At 44.5% G+C, this 19,050-nt stretch overlaps 1 protein-coding gene across 1 annotated transcript in view; it reads left to right on the forward strand.

Moving 5' to 3' along the window:
• The first annotated feature begins 303 nt into the window (after positions 1 to 303).
• The window catches only part of NUAK1 (NUAK family kinase 1), a 50,492-nt gene continuing 31,745 nt past the window's right edge, over positions 304 to 19,050 (forward strand). Inside the window, exon 1 of the mRNA XM_082055758.1 lies at positions 304 to 695. Coding sequence (XP_081911884.1) covers positions 372 to 695 — 324 coding nt within the window. The 5' untranslated portion in view covers positions 304 to 371. The remainder of the gene's footprint in view (positions 696 to 19,050) is intronic.

The raw sequence follows: 19,050 nt of genomic DNA on the forward strand, positions 1-19,050 counted from the left end.
CTTTCAGCGGGCCGGGAGGGCGGCCGTGGAGCGCCGTCTCCTCCGCGCACAAAGCACGGCCCGCCTTGGCCGCCCGCTGGACAGCGATCCCCGCCGCCAGCGCCGTCCCCGGCGAGGCCGCCCCCGCACGGCCCCCAGCGCTGGGGGCGGCACGGTCGGGGCGGGGCGGGACGGAGCGGAGCAGCCGCCCCTCGGCTGGTGCGGCCGCCGGGGCGGGCGGCGGAGAAGGGGAGGAGAGCTTGGGGCGCCACCGCCCCCCGCCCCGCCGCGCCGCGCCCCGCCCCGCCGCGCCCCATGGTGCCGGCGCGGGCGCGGGGCCGGAGCAGAGGCTGCGAGGCCGGCGGGGCGCTCACACCCCGCGCCCGCCGGGCATGGAGAGCGCCGAGGCGGCCGCCTGCGGCTGCAGCAGCCCCGCGCAGCCCCCCTGCTCCTCCTGCGGCTCCGCGCCGGCCGGCGGCGGCGAGGCAGCGGCAGCAGCAGCAGCCACAGCCACAGCAGCAGCCACAGCCATGGAGGAGCCGCTCGGGGAGGCTCCGTCCCCGGGGGTGACGGCGGCGACAGCGAGGAAGCAGCAGGGTGTGAAGCGGCATCACCACAAGCACAACTTGAAGCATCGCTACGAGCTGCAGGAGACCTTGGGCAAAGGCACTTATGGCAAAGTCAAGCGGGCCATCGAGAGGTTTTCTGGCAGAGTGGTAAGGCAGGCGGAGGGGCTTCTTTCTTCCTTTTTATTATATGTATGTATGATTTTTCTTTCTAACACCTACCTCAGAATGGAGCCGGCTGGGTGCATTCCCTTGGGGACCCGTCAGGAGGGAGACCCGTCCGTGTGCAGGGCTGGCGTGACTCGGGGAGGCAGGAACCCAGCGGGGCCCGGGTCAGCATCCCACCCACGGTCCCTGGGGGCCGGGGCTTTGTTTGGAGTGCAAATCCTATAGAGAAACTTTCTTTTTTTCTTTTTGAGGGAGGGTGGCATTGTACTAGCACATCATTACAGTTTAAAAGGATGTGTTATTGTTGGAAAAATAGGGTGGCTTATTGTTTTTGTTTTATTTTGACATGCGGGTCAATTGCAAACAGTTATTCTTTCCCCACTGGAAATTCATGCATTAGTGAAACCTGTCACATCTCCTGGCTCACCAAAGCTGCTCACAAAGTACCGTCAGAAGGGCAGACATTGGTTCTCCGGTTAAAAATGCTGTGGTTCAGTCATACTTTTGTGACCTGAACTTTGCTGACACCTGAAAAAAATCGCCGGGACTGCAACCCAGCCCCATTGGTTTTTACGATCCGTTTCACCGCTCAGCGGTGCCGGCTGGCTCGGGACTTCAAGCAGCCCGGAGGTTGTCCAGTAATAACTCAGCTTCAGCATTTCCTCGTCGGTACAGCGCTCCAGCAGGGCGCAGAAATGCAATTGAAGAAATGAACACATTAGTCAGAGTTATTGTCATTTTTCCTTCCCCAAAATATGTAGCTGTTCACAGAGGGCAAGAGAGTGAGAGGCAGGCGTTGCATTGAAGACTGCCCAGACAAATAGATGCTTTTCCAAAGAGGCCTTTAATGCTGCTTTTCATATGAAGTAGACTAATTGAGTTTTCACTAGACTTCATGTAAAAGCAAGGCATTTCCCTAGTGACGTTACTGGTTTTGTCTCATTTATCTTTCCCTTTCGGTTGCCTGGAAGCTCAACGCACACCCAGAGACAGAAGCAACTGTTAAACAGAAAATGAAATTGCAGATGCCATGGCTTTAATAAGGACACTTAATTTGCAACTAAATGTCTTTGTGTCGACAGTGAAAATGAGAGTTTCAGCCAAGTTGTAGAGTCATATCATGTATGCTTGCAGTTTATTAGCTCATTTGGAGGCTGGCTAAAGAGAAACCAGAGATGGACATCTCTGCACATGCTCGCTCCTGGTCCATGATTTTTAAAGTTTGCTGTCTTGGCTGTTCTACAATTTCAGGCTAACAAAAGCTCCAGGGCTATGTTATATACTAACTATTCATTTGTAAGTAGATTATTTTTAAGTTACATTACCAAAGGTAGTAAATAAGCAAATTCATCAAAACCACCTTTTTTTTTACAAGACTTGATAAATTAAAGGTGACTGTATTGTAAATGAGATTTGGTTTTGGGAAGGGCCCTCTCAAACAAAAGGATGTAGTGTGGATGTCCATCTCCTGAGTTAACAACACACCTGGTCTTTCCGTGTTTGCTAAATGTCAAGCATTTCAGGGGCACAGCTAAGGATACTTAGATGATGCAGTCAGAACTGAATTTATACAGCTGATGCCATCTTGAAATGGAGAGGGTGAAAATCAGAATACCCATGCAATCTTAAATGCAATAAAAATGTTACACTTGCTCTTTCAGCTGGTATGTAGAAGCTAAAGAAATTCTTACCGGAGTGTGAGTTTTATACTGTAGTAATACAAACCTTGGCGTGTGGCACTTCATAATTATTAACTAGTCTACAGTCGAGTTCTGGTGTAACTTGTCTGTTTGAACTTTAACATCTGTGAGTGCATGTAAAATATCCACATTTTGTCTGTTTACAGAATAAAAGCTTGTTGTCAGGATTCTATCCAGACCTAAGAGAATGGAAAAGCCCTTCTTGTTTTCTGACAGTTCCCTTGCCTGGCTGTTGCAGTGAACACTGATTGCTTTATGTGGGTGAGATGAGAGCACCGACAGGATGACTGATTAGATAGGGACAGAGTTTTCCTTCAGCTTTTTCCTCACCGTATTTCTCTTCCCTTTTCTCTCCTCAGTTCTTACTAGCAGGCGGTGTTTGTGAGCAGGTTGGTCTGGATGCTGCCCCGTGCCCACCCAGCAGGGGATGCTCAGGGCAAGTAATGCGGTGGGCACCGTCTCTTGCACTTGATGCAAATCACCTCCCAGCCAGCAGCGAGGTAGCGAGAGTCCCAAGGTCGCTCTAGTCCAGTCTGTTTGCTTCCTATTCCGCTACTGGTTTAGCTAATCATCTTTTTCTTTACTCAGTGGTAAGCAGGTGTTTGAGGCTGTCTGGTAACAGATTGCAAAGCTGGACCTTGGCAGCGACATCGTGTTCCCAGTCATCAGCCTTGTCCAAATGATTCTCTATTTGGCCTTTCTGCCTCTCTTGCCCATTTAGCTATTTCTTTAGCTGTGCAGCATTTCATAAAGATACTTGCATGATTAGCCAGGCTTTTAATACAAAGCACGAACTTTGGATTTGTCATCATCTGCAGAAACAGAGTGCTCAGGAGCGAAATCGAAATTGGCAGATTTGAGTTAATGAAGTAAAACCGAGGTGAGAAGACAGTTCAGTCCAAGGTGCAGATGTGCTTTAGTCCTGTGCCATTGGAAATCAATAGCAAGATTTCTGTTGACTTGAATGAAAGTAATATTTGGCACTTGTTAACAGGTTGCAGATTTATTCACATTGCTTTATTTTCTTTGTCTTTCCTCGTAACCAAGTGGAATGTGATCGTAAAGCTTTCTGCCATAAGCTCTGGGGTAGGTTGTATGATATATTTAGCTCGTTATTGAAAACAACTTACGTGAGTTTGTGTATTAGTTACTGCAGTGACCACAGACAGCATTGCGTGCTGCATGAAGCAGTTAAAATATTGCCCACCACATGACGTATGAAGTGCTTAATTTTGCCAGAAAGATTTCCTTCATTAGTACGGGCTCCGTATACAGTGTGTAACTTATAGTATTTTAAATTAAGGCACCTGTTAGTAAGTGTAAGGATGAAGAGATGATATCACAAGCCTGTGAACTAACACTCATGTTGACATTTCTGTGTGTGTTTTCTCCACTTGTCATCTTGCACTTAGACCAAAGAACTGAGCTTTTGTTCATGTTGTGTATTTGATGTTTGTTAGCCAAGAAATCCACAGTTACACTTATGTCAGCCTTAGGTAAGCTGTGTATTAACCACCTCTGGCCCATCCCACGCATGGGGCATGAAGATGGTGCTGGGTTCTTCCTTGAGTATATGATTCCACTGGAGTAAATACTCTTTATAATGCAACTTTAAATTACAGATGGGCATTTTCAGTCTTGTTATCTGTCTTTTCCTGACATTATACAGAAAGCGATGCCTGGATACAAAAATGCATTACTATGAATTAAATTAATAGTAATAAAGGAGCATGGAGCTCTCTAAAAAGTGGAAGACACCAGGTAAACCCAATTAGGCTGCTTGGGGCACTTCCAGCAGAGTTTAACCCAAGGGTCTGATACCCTGGCTGGCTCACAGCTCCCCGCGGCTGCTCTCCTGCAAGGTGCTTTGATGAGAGCCACTTGCTCTCCCTGCCACTGCTGGACCTGGAGCTTTGCTAACGTTGCTAGTTGTTTTGTTACAACCTCTCCTGAAGCATCCTGTATTATCTGCGCTTTCTTTCAGTTACTATCTGCCCTTGAGACAGATTTTGCCCTTTGCAAAAACCAGGACTGTTTCTCCCTTTCTCTCCTTAGGCTGCACTTGGGAGGCAATGGGGAGTAGCTGCAGGGGCTCCCCCTCCACCTTCACCTCCCTCTCCCCGCCTGAGAGCTAGGGCATCTTTTCTTCCTCCTCACCAGCAGGTGGAGGAAGCACTATTCTCCTCCAGCCGTTCTTCCAGAAAGTTAATTATTTTGGGAACTGATGACAAGCTGCAGCCCAACATGAAAAATGTGTGCTGCATATTTATGTTACGTGTGGTGGTGCATCTTATTTATCTCTTTTGCATAGGCAAGTAGAAAGATGTTGCCAAATGCAACTGATTTCAGAATTAAAATCTTGTAAAAAAAAAATAATAAAAACAAACCCAAACTATAGGAGCAGAAATATTTTTAGTTGCAAGTCCAGTGAAAACCTTCGCTTTGAAACAGTCCTGCTTCCTGATGCTTTTGGAGAGTCGCGCAGGGTTTTTGAAACTCTGAAACAGCAAACAGATTACTTGGAAGGAAGACCCTTGTTTTGCTGATTGTATTTCTCCGTGTCATCACAAAACCAAAACATGAACACCAACAATGCCAGCTCTGTCCTGTCAGTAATTAAGGCCTTGTTTGTTTGTGGTGTGGTTTTTAAGGGTTACAAATAACAAGATAAAAATGTGCTGGTGGGTCACTGAGGACAGTGGAAGCCAGGTGGAACATTTGTCTCAATTCTCTCATCTGCTTTGCTGATATAGAAAATGTTGGTATTCCTCTCTTCCCTCTTAGGCACCTGAATTCTCTTATCATCTTTAATGACATTTCCATATATATTTCCATTTTTTTTCTTGAGAACTTCTACTTCAGTTAGCACCTGCATCACTATTTTCTATTGATTTTATCTTGATCGCTCAGTGTGCAGGATGATGTCCAAATCTAATGCAGAACTGTTTATTTTTTTTGAGGTTCTTTGTCATTCTTATTAGGATATCTTCCTTTATTGCAGACACCAGTGGAAGTATCTACACAACACTGCTGAGATGTGAAGTGCTTGTACAGTACTTTGCACAGCAGGATCCTGATTCGTGAATGTGGCCTGCGCAGCTATGATAATACACTCAGATAATAGTAACGATGGCTTGTATCACTACCCTGTTTTATACAGGAGAAAGAAAAACTTGCCAATTAAAGCCAAAATCGTCAGAAGTATCAGCTAGTTTTGAGTGTACAACCTAATAAAGGGGTGCCAAACTCATTTTCACCAGGGGCCGTATCAGCCTCGCGGTTGCCTTCAAAGGGCCGAATGTAATTTTAGGACTGTAAAAATGTAACTACTCCTAGGTTTGTACGGTCCTAAAGTTACAAGCTGGGATCAAGCTGGAACACAGGAGGTTCCACTTAAATTTGAGAAGAAACTTCTTCTCAGTGAGGGTGACAGAGCACTGGAACAGGCTGCCCAGGGAGGTTGTGGAGTCTCCTTCTCTGGAGACATTCAAAACCCGCCTGGACATGTTCCTGTGCGACCTCACCTAGGCGTTCCTGCTCCGACAGGGGGATTGGACTAGATGATCTTTTGAGGTCCCTTCCAATCCCAAACATACTGTGATACTGTGATACATTTGGCCCTTTGAGGCAACCGCGAGGCTGATGCGGCCCCCAGTGAAAATGAGTTTGACACCCCGACCTAATACCTGATTTTTCAGATGCATAGGGTAAGTGACATGAGGGTCCTGAAGATGACAGCCTCCTCCTGCAGAGCTCGGTCCCTCTTGCCCTCTGGGCTCTCTCTTTACCCTGGGCTGTTGTCCCTGTGCGACGTTCAGCTCTGGTCTCCGTTCCTGAATCCTTTTGTGCTCCACTTGCGCTGCTGCCTCCTGCTTTGTTCTGCGTGCCAGCGCCGTGACCCGTGCGCAGCGCGCTGCCAGGCCGCCTGCTTCCCAGCTGCTCGCTGCCAGCACAATCTGCGCAGCACTTCGCTGGGGCCAGGGCTTCCTCACCTGAAAAGGGATTCTTGCAAAATGTATTGCCAAAACCTATTCTTTAATTATTTTTAATGTGCGAACTGAGTTATTTTAGCGACTCGTAAAGTGACCAAATCTGGACAGTGTTTTCGTGGTGCTGAAGACGTGTTGGTGAAACTTAGGGTCATCCTCGGTAAAAATTGTACCCAAGCATGGAAATTCTAGATTTGGAATGAATAGAAGTTGGAAAGAGTGTGTGGGCTTGAAAATGGTTTTGCTGTTAATTTGTTATTTGTTCTGCCCTTAATTGTTAGATTAGACTCTGGTTTAAAAAAAGAAAATGAAAAGAGAAAAAAAAAAGACAAAACCCCACTGCATTTAATCTGATGTAATTCACAGTGAATATTGTAATATTATTACAATAGAAGTTACCACCTGGCTGTATAAAATTACTATGGTCTTCACATAAACACTTGTACAACTGAAGTGACAAAGAAGACTTCAACGTCAAGGGCTGTCATTAGGGGAAAGGTACTAGTACGAAACACTTGTTTTCTGTACTGAGAATTCTTGTTGGAGAAGCAGATTTGTTCAAGGGCGTATAGTTCAGTGGTATGAAAGTCTGAATTAATCACTAGCCAGTAAGGGGTCATCTGAATATGTTAGCTTGTCAAATCTTTTACCAAATTCAAGAACAGCATGTTCTTGCTGAGCTTTGAGTGGGCATTAAGTGATATTCCTTCAAAGATTTTGGACTCTCTTACAAGTGAAGAAATTAGAACTTTCCAAGAGTGTTGCTTCCGTATTTTTTTTTCCATTGGATTGAGCGATTTTGGGCAGGTTAGTTAACTTCCCTGTGTCTCAGTGTATTCCTTTCCGAAGGGATGGTACTTAATATAAAGAAGTTAGACTAATTAACAGGGCACAGTTTGGCCTGGTACATACCTAGCGTGATCCCTCTAAATGTGAAATTCACAACAGAATTGGAGCCGATGTTTATAATGCAGCCTTGAGCTAAAAACACTGTAAAATGCCTAAGTGTTATTACAAATGGTTTCAGAGCACCATATGCTAGAGAACGCAACAGAATGGAAATTGCTTGCACAAAGTCTTTCATTAGATATGGCTAAAATATACTGCATTTTTTGGTGGCATGTGTTCTAAAAATTATTATTATTTTTTAAGAACCACAATGTGGATTTGACATGTGGAGACAATTATTGTATATATTGTAGTTTGGGGTCATACATGTTGAATAAAACTGTGTGGAATGCGGAGTTCTTGTGAGCAATTGTTTATTCTTTACAGAACTCTAATCCTAGTTAGTCTGTGTTTTGTCTGGTAAATAAATAACTAGAGAGTCTTTGCTGGAGTGAGGAATTGGGAGGAGGCACGTGGTGGTTATGACAGTGCCAAGGAAGAATGCCGAATGTGGGCTGAAAACCAGTTCCAGGTATTCCAGCCTTGAACACCGGCAGGTCAACATGCATACAGCCATGGTAATGAAAGTGCAGAGCATCTGGGACGTGTTTCCAAAGCCCACATACCAAGGATTCAGAAATTGGCTGATGACGTTTGCTTTGATGTGGGCATCTCCCTGGCTCGGGTCTCTGTCTCCCGTACTGTGCTTACGCACCTTCTGTCCTCGCAAACCAGGATGCTGACGCTAGAACTTCTCCTCTTACTGTACAACCACGCTCCTCTCAGCAGGACACCGTTGTTCTCCTCATTGTCGCCTTGTACCCTCTTTCTGTGTCAAGTCTGACTAAACCACATGTTTTCTGCTGCAGCCCAGAATGATGCTCTGAAGCCAGAAGCACAGGTTTGCCCCCAGGCTTGGGGTGGGATAGGAACTCGCAGCATGGATGGTGGGAAGCAGCGATGGAGCTGCAAACTTCTCTGCTGTGCAGGGTGGCAAGAGCATCAGCAGCTCCTGGCCTGGGGCTGCTGCCGGTGCCCAGCTCTGGGGTACAGTTTTGATGGTTTGCACGCCACCAGTAATGGGTGTGCTGGTGTATGAATCTCTGACCCACAGAGAGCATTGATCTTGTCTCTTGCTTGCCTCCTACATAAGTCGGGATTCGTCTCTAAATCACCCTGTTGCGCACCTGATGCTTTCTAGAAAAAAACTCTTGTCATTAGCCCTGTTGGGTTGATGTACTTAGGATAATTGGTATGTCAGAGGAAATGTCACAGATGAAAAGGTCTCTGACTAAATATGCAAATGATATTTGTCAGCATTTCCCTCAAATGTCTTCCAGCAGATGTGGATACAATGTGTGTCCATTTAATAAACTAAACTCAAAATAATCTCCACTTTGCTAGATATATGGGGAATAGCTGGGGGGGGTGGGTGAGGAGCAAACTACAAAGCAAGGTAAAAACTGCATATGTGTGTTGTTATATTTGATGACCAATTCATTAAAGCCATAAGTGTATCCAGGCTTTCAATAGTGTTCTCCTGCTGTTGCTTCCTGTACTCCCTGGCTACAAAATCGGTCTCTATGGCTCTCATTTGTCTTTCCCACATGAAAGACTTTGAGCATCTGCAAGTTATGATTTGAGAAGTATCTGCTTTTAAACAGAATATATTTATCACCGTGTCTTCACAGGCAACATGTACATTGTATAAATTAGGGGATCCTAGACCTTTGAACACTAGGGGGCTGGATGAGATACTCCGTGAGCGTATGGTGTCTGGCCATACCCATCAAACATCCTGGACCCACACCAAAAAAGCCAGATGTTCAATAGATGTGGAGGCCCTCCTGTAACCTTTGCTGAGTGTTGGAAAGGGGGGAGGGTGGAGGGGTAAGGTTGTAGCCATCCTGTGCTTTTGTGCTATTTTAGTACTCTCATTGAGCTCAGTATTTTTTGATATTTTTTGAACTAAAGACCATGGATCAACTCCCAATTCAGTCTGTTAAACTATTGCATGGTATAAATGTTTGTGTTCCCAAACTCTCCAAAGACAGATGAGATTTGCTTCTAGCTCTGGTGGTTTACAAGACATCAACCCTTAAAGCTGCCACTGGCTCTCAATGGGTCTTGCTCAAGTGTGAACTTTTTCAGGTCCCGTTCCTACTGATGGAGGAAAAGAATAAAATACTTTCATGGGTGGTTCTCTTCGTTTAAAACAAACAACAACAACAACAAACCAAACCCCCCCCCCAAACCCAGCTACACAGCAGCTATGGGAAGAGAGGTTGGCATGGCTGGCATGTTCGAAACAACACTGGCCAGTTGCAGGTGAATGCAATATTGCAAAATAAATGCAGGTCTTTTGGTTTATAAGTATTAAAAAGACAGCTGAGGTTGCTTAGATTAATGTGTGACACATGCGACTGTTAATTTCTGGGTGCTTGCTGGGCCTTCCCCTCTCCCTGCTGGCATTTCCTGTCTCCTCTCAGCCCCATCTCCAACATGTCACCTGAGGCCCTTTGCCACTGGGTCCCCTGGGATGGCGGTGTGGGGAAAAGGAAGGTCTCCTGCACCTCTTTGTTTCCGTGGAAAGATACAGGGCCAAGTTTGGAATCTAAGTTTAGCCATTCATGGGTAGATCAGAGAGATTCAGGTCATGTTGTCGATGGAGATCTCAAAGCCTCCGTATCATGTTTCCCAAACACAAAAAGGCATTTCACCTGTGCTACAATTGCTAACTTCCCTGAAAATGCCTGGTGGTGAATGAAAACCCCCTTTATCTGAGGTACAAGTGTTATTTTAACAGTGAGTGTGAACATTTTTTTTATCGTAAAAGGTAGTGATGATGGTTGGACAGAAATACCCGTTGGAGCCTTATGGTAACTAAGCAAATGTTCCTGTTTGTTAAACGGTGTTTTGTTGTGGTTTTTGTTGTTGATGCAAAAAGATTAAGTATTTCGCACACAAGTTTGACAGTGGAAGACGGCGAAGCATTTGTTAAAAAAAAAGCTCCCGGGGCACGTGTTTGCAGCTGTCATTTATTTGTGTATTTTTGCCATCTCGCTCTCCAGAAATCAAATCTTGTAGCTTCCCTGGTGGAGTTTGGCTGGGGAAGGAGAAGTGAAGGCCAGCTGGTCTCTTGGGTGGCCAGGGACGCCCAGCACAGCACGGTTCTCGGCAGCGGTTTCGGCAAAGCTGTGCTGTGGGTTGTTGTTTTGGCATGGAGAAAAAAAAAAAGTCTTTGAGAGGAGGATTATACAGAATCACAGAATGATGGAAGGGACCTCTGGAAATCATCCAGTCCAACCCACCTGCTAAAGCAGGTTCACCAGAGCAGATTGCACAGGAATGTGTCCAGGTGGGTTCTGAATGTCTCCAGAGAAGGAGACTCCATAACCTCTCTGGGCAGCCTGTTCCAGTGCTCTGGCACCCTCAAAGTAAAGTTTCTCCTCACGTTTAGATGGAACCTCCTGTGCTTCAGTCTGTGCCTGTTGCCCCTTATTGGGCACCACTGAAGGAGTCTGGTCACATCCTCTTGACACCCACACTTGAGATATTTATAAACATTGATGAGATCCCATCTCAGACTTCTCTTCTCCAGGCTGAACAGACCCAGCTCTCTCGTCTTTCCTCCTAAGAAAGTTACTGCAGACCCTTAATCATCTTTGTAGCTCTCTGCTGGACCTTATCCAGCAATTCCTTGTCCTTCTTAAACCAAGGAGCCCAGAACTGGATGCCGTACTCCAGATGCAGCCTCACCAGGGCAGATTAGAGGGAGAGGGGAGAAGACAGGACAGTGCAACCTTCTTGGCTGGTGCCTGCTGTAATGGCACACAGCCTGGAGCACAAGAGAGCTGCGCTCCAGTGCGAGGTGAAAATGCCTGTAAAAATACTTGCTGGAGGCAATACAGGCTGAGCTGACCTGCATAGAGCCACAACTGAGGGGCATCCACATTGCCTTCTTGGGAAGATGCATTTTGAGCCAGGCCTATACATGAACATCCTTTGCGCTTCTTTCCTTATCACGTTTGTTCTGTTTGGGGTGCCAAAATAAGGCGAAATAATGAAAAAAGTCACTGGCTTAAGCTCCGTCTCCTGTAGGAGTCTGTTGTCACAGCTGCACTTTGGGTGCCCAGGGGGTAAATTGTTTCCCTGAGGTTCATTTGGAAAATCTGTGGTGGAGCTGCAGCGAATGCCGAGGTCGGCCACAGCTCCAGCGCTGCGTTGAGCCATTCTATTCCCTTTATGGCTGTAACCATTTCCAGAAAGTTGCTCATCAAGTGAAGGTCCTCTTTCATGGCTGTAGTCATACTTTGAAGGGATGCTGCCAATTTTTCCAAAGCCCGCCAGCTGTTGTGTCTTGGAGCCTGGTCACTGCTGTGTACCAATGTTGATCACCAGTTGGTACCACTTGGTCACCGTTGTGTCTTCACAACCTGGGAGGAACAAGAGCCTTCAGCTAGACCATGCAGTGCCTTTAAATCCAGACCAGGGACTTGCCATCTTTTTTTAACAATGACTTCCTCCTCCTCCTCCCCAACATGTAGTTTGAGAGTTTTCTACCCACCTCTCTGTTTTGGTGGAACAAATGTATTCTCCCAGTTCATCCTGTCTGGCATTTCATGATGAAAATATGGTGTAATGGGACCTGTGAAGTGCCTCATTGCAGGTTGTGCATTGCTTGCGAGGAATTCACTGGGGAGAAGGATTTCATGCTGTACTTTAACCTCCTTCCAGCCTTTCTCAGATGAAAGGAAAACTCTGCAGCCATGAATGTAACTGGTTATCATTACTGGATGTCATTACTCACTCACTCCAAGTGTAAAACAAAAAATTGCATCCCCTGTGATGTCCGTGGGTAAAATGCTGCTCTCAGTTACATTAACACTGTTGTAAACTGAAGAGTAGAGTTTGGCCCTTTGTTTCAATTGAAATATTTGTTTAACACAGGCAAGGACTAAACAATACACTTGAAAGCGATTTGTGTTATTGTCTGTAGAGCAGAGCTTGTATTTTATGAACTGGCTGATCATAAAGACAGCATAAATCATGTAAAGCATTCTCATTTACTTTTTCTTTCTTTTTTTTCTTTTTGCAGATGGGGCTTGTATAGTAGAGTTGCAGTCAAATGTCTGCTCCAGGATATTTTAGTTGAACTGTGTGAGTCCATTAAACAAATGTAATGGCTTTTTGGAAAGAAGCGCTGCGTGTTTTAAACCAAATGTTTTACATAGAGAACAGCTGGGTAGTTCTGGGTGTTTGTATGTTGAGCACATCAGACAGCAGCCGTAGTGAGCTCAGCTGGGAGGTTGCCTGGGATGTAGTTGTAGGATATGACAGTTCAGTTGTTATGGGGAATAATTCCTATGAAGTATTGCCATAAACTGAATGTTTGGCACAAACAGCTATATCTTTGTTTTACTGTACACCCAAGTTATTATTCTTATCTGCCCAGCAAAACTCTAAACGATGTTTAAACAACTCAGTAAATGTTGGCACCTCTGAGCTGCAACATGTGCGTTAAGGCAAACTTGAGGAAGCTGTAAGTGTTAAGGGGAAACAAAGCTCAGTATATTTTCAGTGAAGCACTATTGATTATTTTCAACAGAACACAATTGATTCCTGCCACGGGCAACATAGTCCAAGTAAGCAATGGATGCAATGTGTGCAAATGGTTTGTGGGGTCGAGTTGGAAATGACTGATGTTCTAGTGTTGTTGCATGTCGTTGCTTTGAGGAATGTGAAAATGCAAAACTAGTGCAATGCCTGTAATTAGCCTGACATTAGAGTTTGTTTGGGCTTCTGGAAGAACTTTAACCTGGTTGAATTAATAAGCCTACTTCACAGCATCAGAGGTAATGCATTTCCAGGAAATGTAGGAAATGTTGAAAAGTGTCTTATTTGGGAGTTGGTTCTTAAATGATTTCTGCAGTTTAACTGAGGAATGCGTGGTTCAAATGAGATTAAAGTTGTAATTTCCAGAGTAGCAACACAGCTTCCCCTTTCAGGATTGTTTAAGTAAAAAGTTAAACAAAGTGGGTTAGGCAGTCTCTTGCTCTGGTCCTTCGTGGACAGCAATTCACATTGCACAGCACTGCTTTAATAGTCCTGCTCGGTCTGACATGATTTGTGGTATTTGCCGAGATGAATTTCTGGACCGAGCAGTGTGAGAGGGAATTGCTCCTTACCCTGAGGAAGGTGGTATGTCCAAGTCTGTGTGAAGGTCACTGGCAGGGTGGACTGGGAAGCCTGCACTGCTGCTGTTGCCCCACCTCGCAGCTTAGCTTTTGGCAAGGGGATCCCACAAATCTTGAGTGCTAACTCTCCCTTGTTCGACTGACCCCAGCCAAAACACATGCCAAAAAGGTGTTTGTGCGTGTTGAAGAAGGGGGCAACAGTCCTGGAGATCACAGGATCTGGGGGAGTTCTTTGCCAAAAGCTTTCCATCTAGAAAAAAAAATATTACTTTGCTGTTTGTCCCCTCCAAAGTTAACCCTCCCCATAACTACTTATAACAACTGCCGGCAGTTGTGAACAACTCTTCTAGCAGGAGAAGTTAAAATTACGCATTTAAGGCTGCAGAATTGCTTGATCGCCAGCCACTTAATTGTAGGAAAGCATAATTCATTCCTCACGCTCTCACGTCTGTTCTAAGCCCAACTGGCTGCAGGGAGCAAGAGTGTTGCTGTTCCTGTGTTACTCTCTCTACTGAGCCATTAGGGTGGCCCTGGTAATTTACTCTCGATAAACAGAGGGGAGCAACAGGAGTTTCCTCTATCTTCAGGGGTATAAATATTTCTCTGACATCAGAGACGGATGGGGAAGAAATTTTAGCAAGCTCCTTTCCTCCCTCTGTAGCAATTCCACCACGTTCTGTCATAAATTCTAGAATGGTCCCTTCCAAAAAGGGATTGTTAAATAGGTAACATCCAGGCAGAACAATGTAATACTGGAGCAGTGCTTTTACAAAAACAAATTTAATACTGCAAAGTGATCTGCAAGCCCTGGAGCAAAATAACCTGGGTGAGGCTTTGATAGACACGTTGGCCAATCTTTTTGTTTTCCAAGAGTATTTTTCCAGATAGGATGTGGGTTTATGGTTCGCTGGATTCTGACCAGGAAGTGACGTTTTTATTTTGACCCGTCTTATATCAATTTAGAAAAATATACTAGATATAGGTGCTTCTGATAGTTCTGTGTCATTAACCCTTCCAGTTGTGCTGTTTACATGCATTTTTGTACCTCCCATGGTAGAATCTCTGTGGCCCACCATTCTTACGCAATGAATCCCTATTCATCAATGTTAATACAAAAGCCTGAACTCTATAAACTCAACTTTAAACTCTCTCCACACTTCAAAATTCTACTTAGTTTAATTAGGAATTTGAGGTGGTCAGGCATTTAGATGCTGGGTTTTAGTGAGCGGGGTGGTGCCTGAAGGTATGGACATTTCTTCAAATGAAGACTCTTCCCAAGTTTTCCTTGTACTATTGTAATTTTCATGGTGAAATAGCACTTTCATTTTTCTTTGAAGGACTGCAGAACCAGGAGAGAAAAATTAAAGATCCACACTATACTTTTGTGGCAGAAGAGGCGTTGTAAAGATGTGCAAAGCTCTCGGAGGTTCTGAGGCTTCTCTGAACTCACAGAAGTTTAATGAAAGAGAGGGAATAAGCTGATTTACATTTATTTACCCGCAACTTCCCCAAGCAGAACGTACTAATGAATGAAAATGCGCTGTCGGGTGGCTTCTTGGAAAAAAATAGTTCTAAGAAAGAGTTTAAACAATGTCCAGCACTCTTCCTTGTTTAATGTGAATTACAGCCTTGCACTGATACAGCATCTTTCACCTAAACATGTGCAAAATCACTTTAGAGACTTTGGTAACTGCTAAGGTTACCATTATTTAGCAATTATTTAGCAGCACATTGCAATAGTTTGCAGCAGTTGCTTAGAGGGTGTAAATTACCCCATTTCCAATTTAAATTATTGGGAGGAATTACAGGAGACTGCAATTTTCAAACTGGAACTCAATCCAGGCACTGGGACTTTATAGCTCTCATCTTTAGAAAGTTATAAAGGGCATTTTCTAACGAAGTAGCCAAAGTCTTGGTTTTGTGTTTCATCCCCAAATCAGTGCCTTCAGCAGTGTGCACTCCTGCTTTGGAGGATTACTTCAGCGTGGTTCACTGCTTATTCACAATGAAAACAACATTGAATTAAAGTCCCTCTCTGCTGCCCCAGGTTAGCATTTTGCATTACATCAGCAGCTGTGGTAGCTGGGAGATCAAGCCTCAAAATTAATGTGAAATCGATCTTGCAGTTTTTGGAGGAGGAATCTGTAATACTCATGTAACACTGAGAACAGTAAACTTGGGGCTTGTGAATTCTTTCACTCCTCTTCAACCTGACTTGCCAGTAATGTAATTAGTGCTAAACAGTCTGCACACAGCCTTGCAGAAGTTAAAGGATTGACTGACACAGGATTTGCTTCCAATGACTTTTCCTCTTTTGCACATGTGCTGGATGGACCTGCGCTGTGTTTGGAAGTTAATCAGTAATGATTGCACAATTCTAACCTTATGTAAACTATGATATAAACAGACATGATAGAAATAGATGCTACCAGTTTTTTTCCCACTTAAAAGTGAAGTCAGCTCTTTTTTTCTGCTTTTTCCCCCCCTCTTTTGTTTCCGCCCCCTCTCCCCCCGCCCACCTTTCCCTTTTGGTTCTAACAAAATTGTAACCAGGAAGAAAAGCAGTTAGACTTTGTGAAATCCCAATTCAGTGTAGCATTTGGCTTTAGTAAATGTGGAAGCCAGAAATAAACATCTGCTTGGCAACTTCACCAGAAGTTCACTGTAAATGCAGTTTTCATCTTTTCAGTGAATACGGCATTCTGCGCTGGTTAACATCTATTAAGGGGGAACGATCCATAGTTGAGGTTGTCAAGCATTTTTTTTCTTTTAATTACAGTTATGAACCTTCGTTGCCTCTGGGAAATGCCCTACACCAGTTTCTTTCCAGATATAATTTCTTATGTGCCAAAACATGAACTTCCCTTGAAAGCCTGAAGGTAGTTGGATGGGATATTTGTGGGTTATTAGACTTTGGAAAAGAGATGGTGTTCCATCGATCAGTGCATGACAGCCCCAAAAGTTCAGCTTAGCCTTTTTTTTTTTCTATTTTCTTTAGTCCTTCAGAATTAGATCATAAGACTGCCTTTTTTTTTTTTTGTTTTGCAGGCTCAGTTATGGACATTTTAAAGTATTAAATATTACATCTTTGGATATTCAGAAGGATATGGAGTTATGTTTAGAAGCGACTAAGAAAAAAATCTAAGCAGTCCCACTCTTTTCTCCAAGTCAGCACAGGATGGGGTCTGTCTCAGGGTGCCGGCCTTGGGCTCTAGCCCCGCGGGGCAGGCCATGGCTGCAAACATCTTTAATAAACTCGTCTTGTCCCATCTCTGCTTTTTAGCAAATCCTTTACAACCTCTGCTGTAACCAGGGCAAATTAGTTTTGCTGTGGATCAGGGGGAACTGAAGTGGGTGCAGATTTGCAGTAGCTGCTATTGGGACAGTGAGGAGGGGCGTGAAAGGGCAACTCGAGGCAGCACTGTGGCCAACGCTTTGTTGTTGTTAGGGATGATAATCACCTGTACGATCTTTCTTCTAAAACCGAACAGTCCTACGACTCAGAATTTCAGTAATGCTGTGTGAAACGCTTTTATTTTGGGAAGGGAGACGTTCGTTGGTAGATTCCTGACATACATCAGCGGACTGTCCATTTCTGAATTCTGCAGCCCTCCCTTCTCCCTGTTCTCAACATTCACTGCCTCACAGTGAAGAATCAATAACCGGGTTGCTAACATGTGGTTTTAAATGCTATTGGAAATCAGATCTATGCTAAACTAGATTATTGCTTTTTAAAATTCCTAGTGGTAAATCACTCCTGAAATGATTAATACAGAGCTGTAAGATCCATCTGGTAGCAAGGATGACTGGAGGCCAGGATTCTCAGTGTTAAATGAAGAAAGGCCTGCCAGGTAAATTTACCAGAGAATGCGTGGTGTAAATATGCCAGGCTTCATATACCCGCTGAGGACAGAGGGTACCAAACAATGAAGGGATGTAAATTCTCCAGTAAGCCAGTAGTTACTCAGGAAATGCGCTCACAAATCCTGTTAACAGGCACCGTATGCGGGGGTGAGGAAAGAAGTGGAGGAAGGGTGTTGTACGTGTTCCTCCTGGCACCAACTTCGTATATGTACAGCATAAATGTGTTCATCTGGTGCCTTCTACTGCTTATTAAATCTTGGTTGCACAGGCGTGTTTTTCTCTGTGAATAAAGGGGGAACTAGAAAGAAGATATAACCCCCTTGCCTAGTGTTTGTGATTAGTTAATTCCTCTTCAATTGATGAATTGTTTATGATATTTTATTATAACAGCAGCTATGTCCAGCAGAACCAAAAAAGGAAAATTAAACCTGAGGTAATTATACCCTTGTTCTACAAGAGGCACTGACACATTGTGCCTCAGCTTATGCAAATAAAATTTTCATTTAACATTTATCACACTGACTTGGGACTTCTAGTGCCTTGGTGCAAGAGTGAGTTTTTCTACAGGTAGTAAGTGATATAGTGGCAGTAAATCAGCTTTGGTTTTTAGAATCGTAGTCCTTTTTATGTGATACATTTGGACGAGAGGAATGAAGCAGAGAGGCACAGATGTTTGCTATATGTTTTTACCATACAGAGTAAGGCAGATGTAAAAAATACCCTTGCCTCTTAAAAGCAGATGGACTTGAAAGGTGCATCATGGCACGTGCATCCTTGCCCTTTATGTGTGCAGCTGCTGGCTTGTCACAACAATAGCAACGTTTTGTCTTGGGTAACATCCGTGACACGAACAACCATGCAATGGAACAGAGTAGTGGGCAGGAGCCCTGAGATTTAAATCAGCGTCTCACTGGGTGCAGATGGCACTGGTTACTGCTTTGAGCAGCTCCTCTGATTGCTGCCTAGTTTGCCACCGTATCAAACAATAGAGTTGGGCCGTTGATAAATAATTAATAAGGATTTTGTTGCGTGCTTATCTGCCAGGCAGCATCACCATGGAGATGATCTGGCTTTTAGGATCTGAAAAGCAACAATCTCCAAAACAATGGCATTGTGTCAACCTTGTTCTTCCTCTGAAAGAGAGTGCTCTCTGAGATGTGTTAGCAAAATGCACAATGCCAGGCACTAGTTTTGCTTCAATTCACAGTAGCCTTTTGTCCAACTTTGCAGTGAGTGCATGAAGTGTTTTCTATGACCATGCAGAAGCTCATTCTTAGAAATGCACGTCCTGCATGATGCTGTTTGTTACTGCATGTGGCCTGGGATTAGAGTCCCAAGATAGCTTTTGTCCAGCAACTGAACACAGCAAAGATATACTCATGGGGGAACAGGGTTGCAAGAAGTCTGCATGAGGATACCTTTGCAGAACCCTTTGGATGCTTGGTTTCCCTGTAGTGATATCCAGCCATGGCTCCTTCTTTCCACCTGGAAGATCCAGAGACCAGATAGACAGTTATTCAGCCCATCCCATGCCTTTCCTTTCTCTCCTTTATGTAACCTCTGGAAGTGCCATTTCAATGCAACTGCGTTATCAACATCCCCCTCCTTATCATTTGCTTGCAGCAGCCTCAGGGACCACTCAATTTCATAGCTTTGTTTCTCTTCCTCTTGTGTTGGCGATGTCTGGGCGAGGAGCCAT

The sequence above is a fragment of the Streptopelia decaocto genome (genome assembly GCF_964273445.1).
Source record: "Streptopelia decaocto genome assembly, chromosome: 1".
Taxonomy (NCBI): domain Eukaryota; kingdom Metazoa; phylum Chordata; class Aves; order Columbiformes; family Columbidae; genus Streptopelia; species Streptopelia decaocto.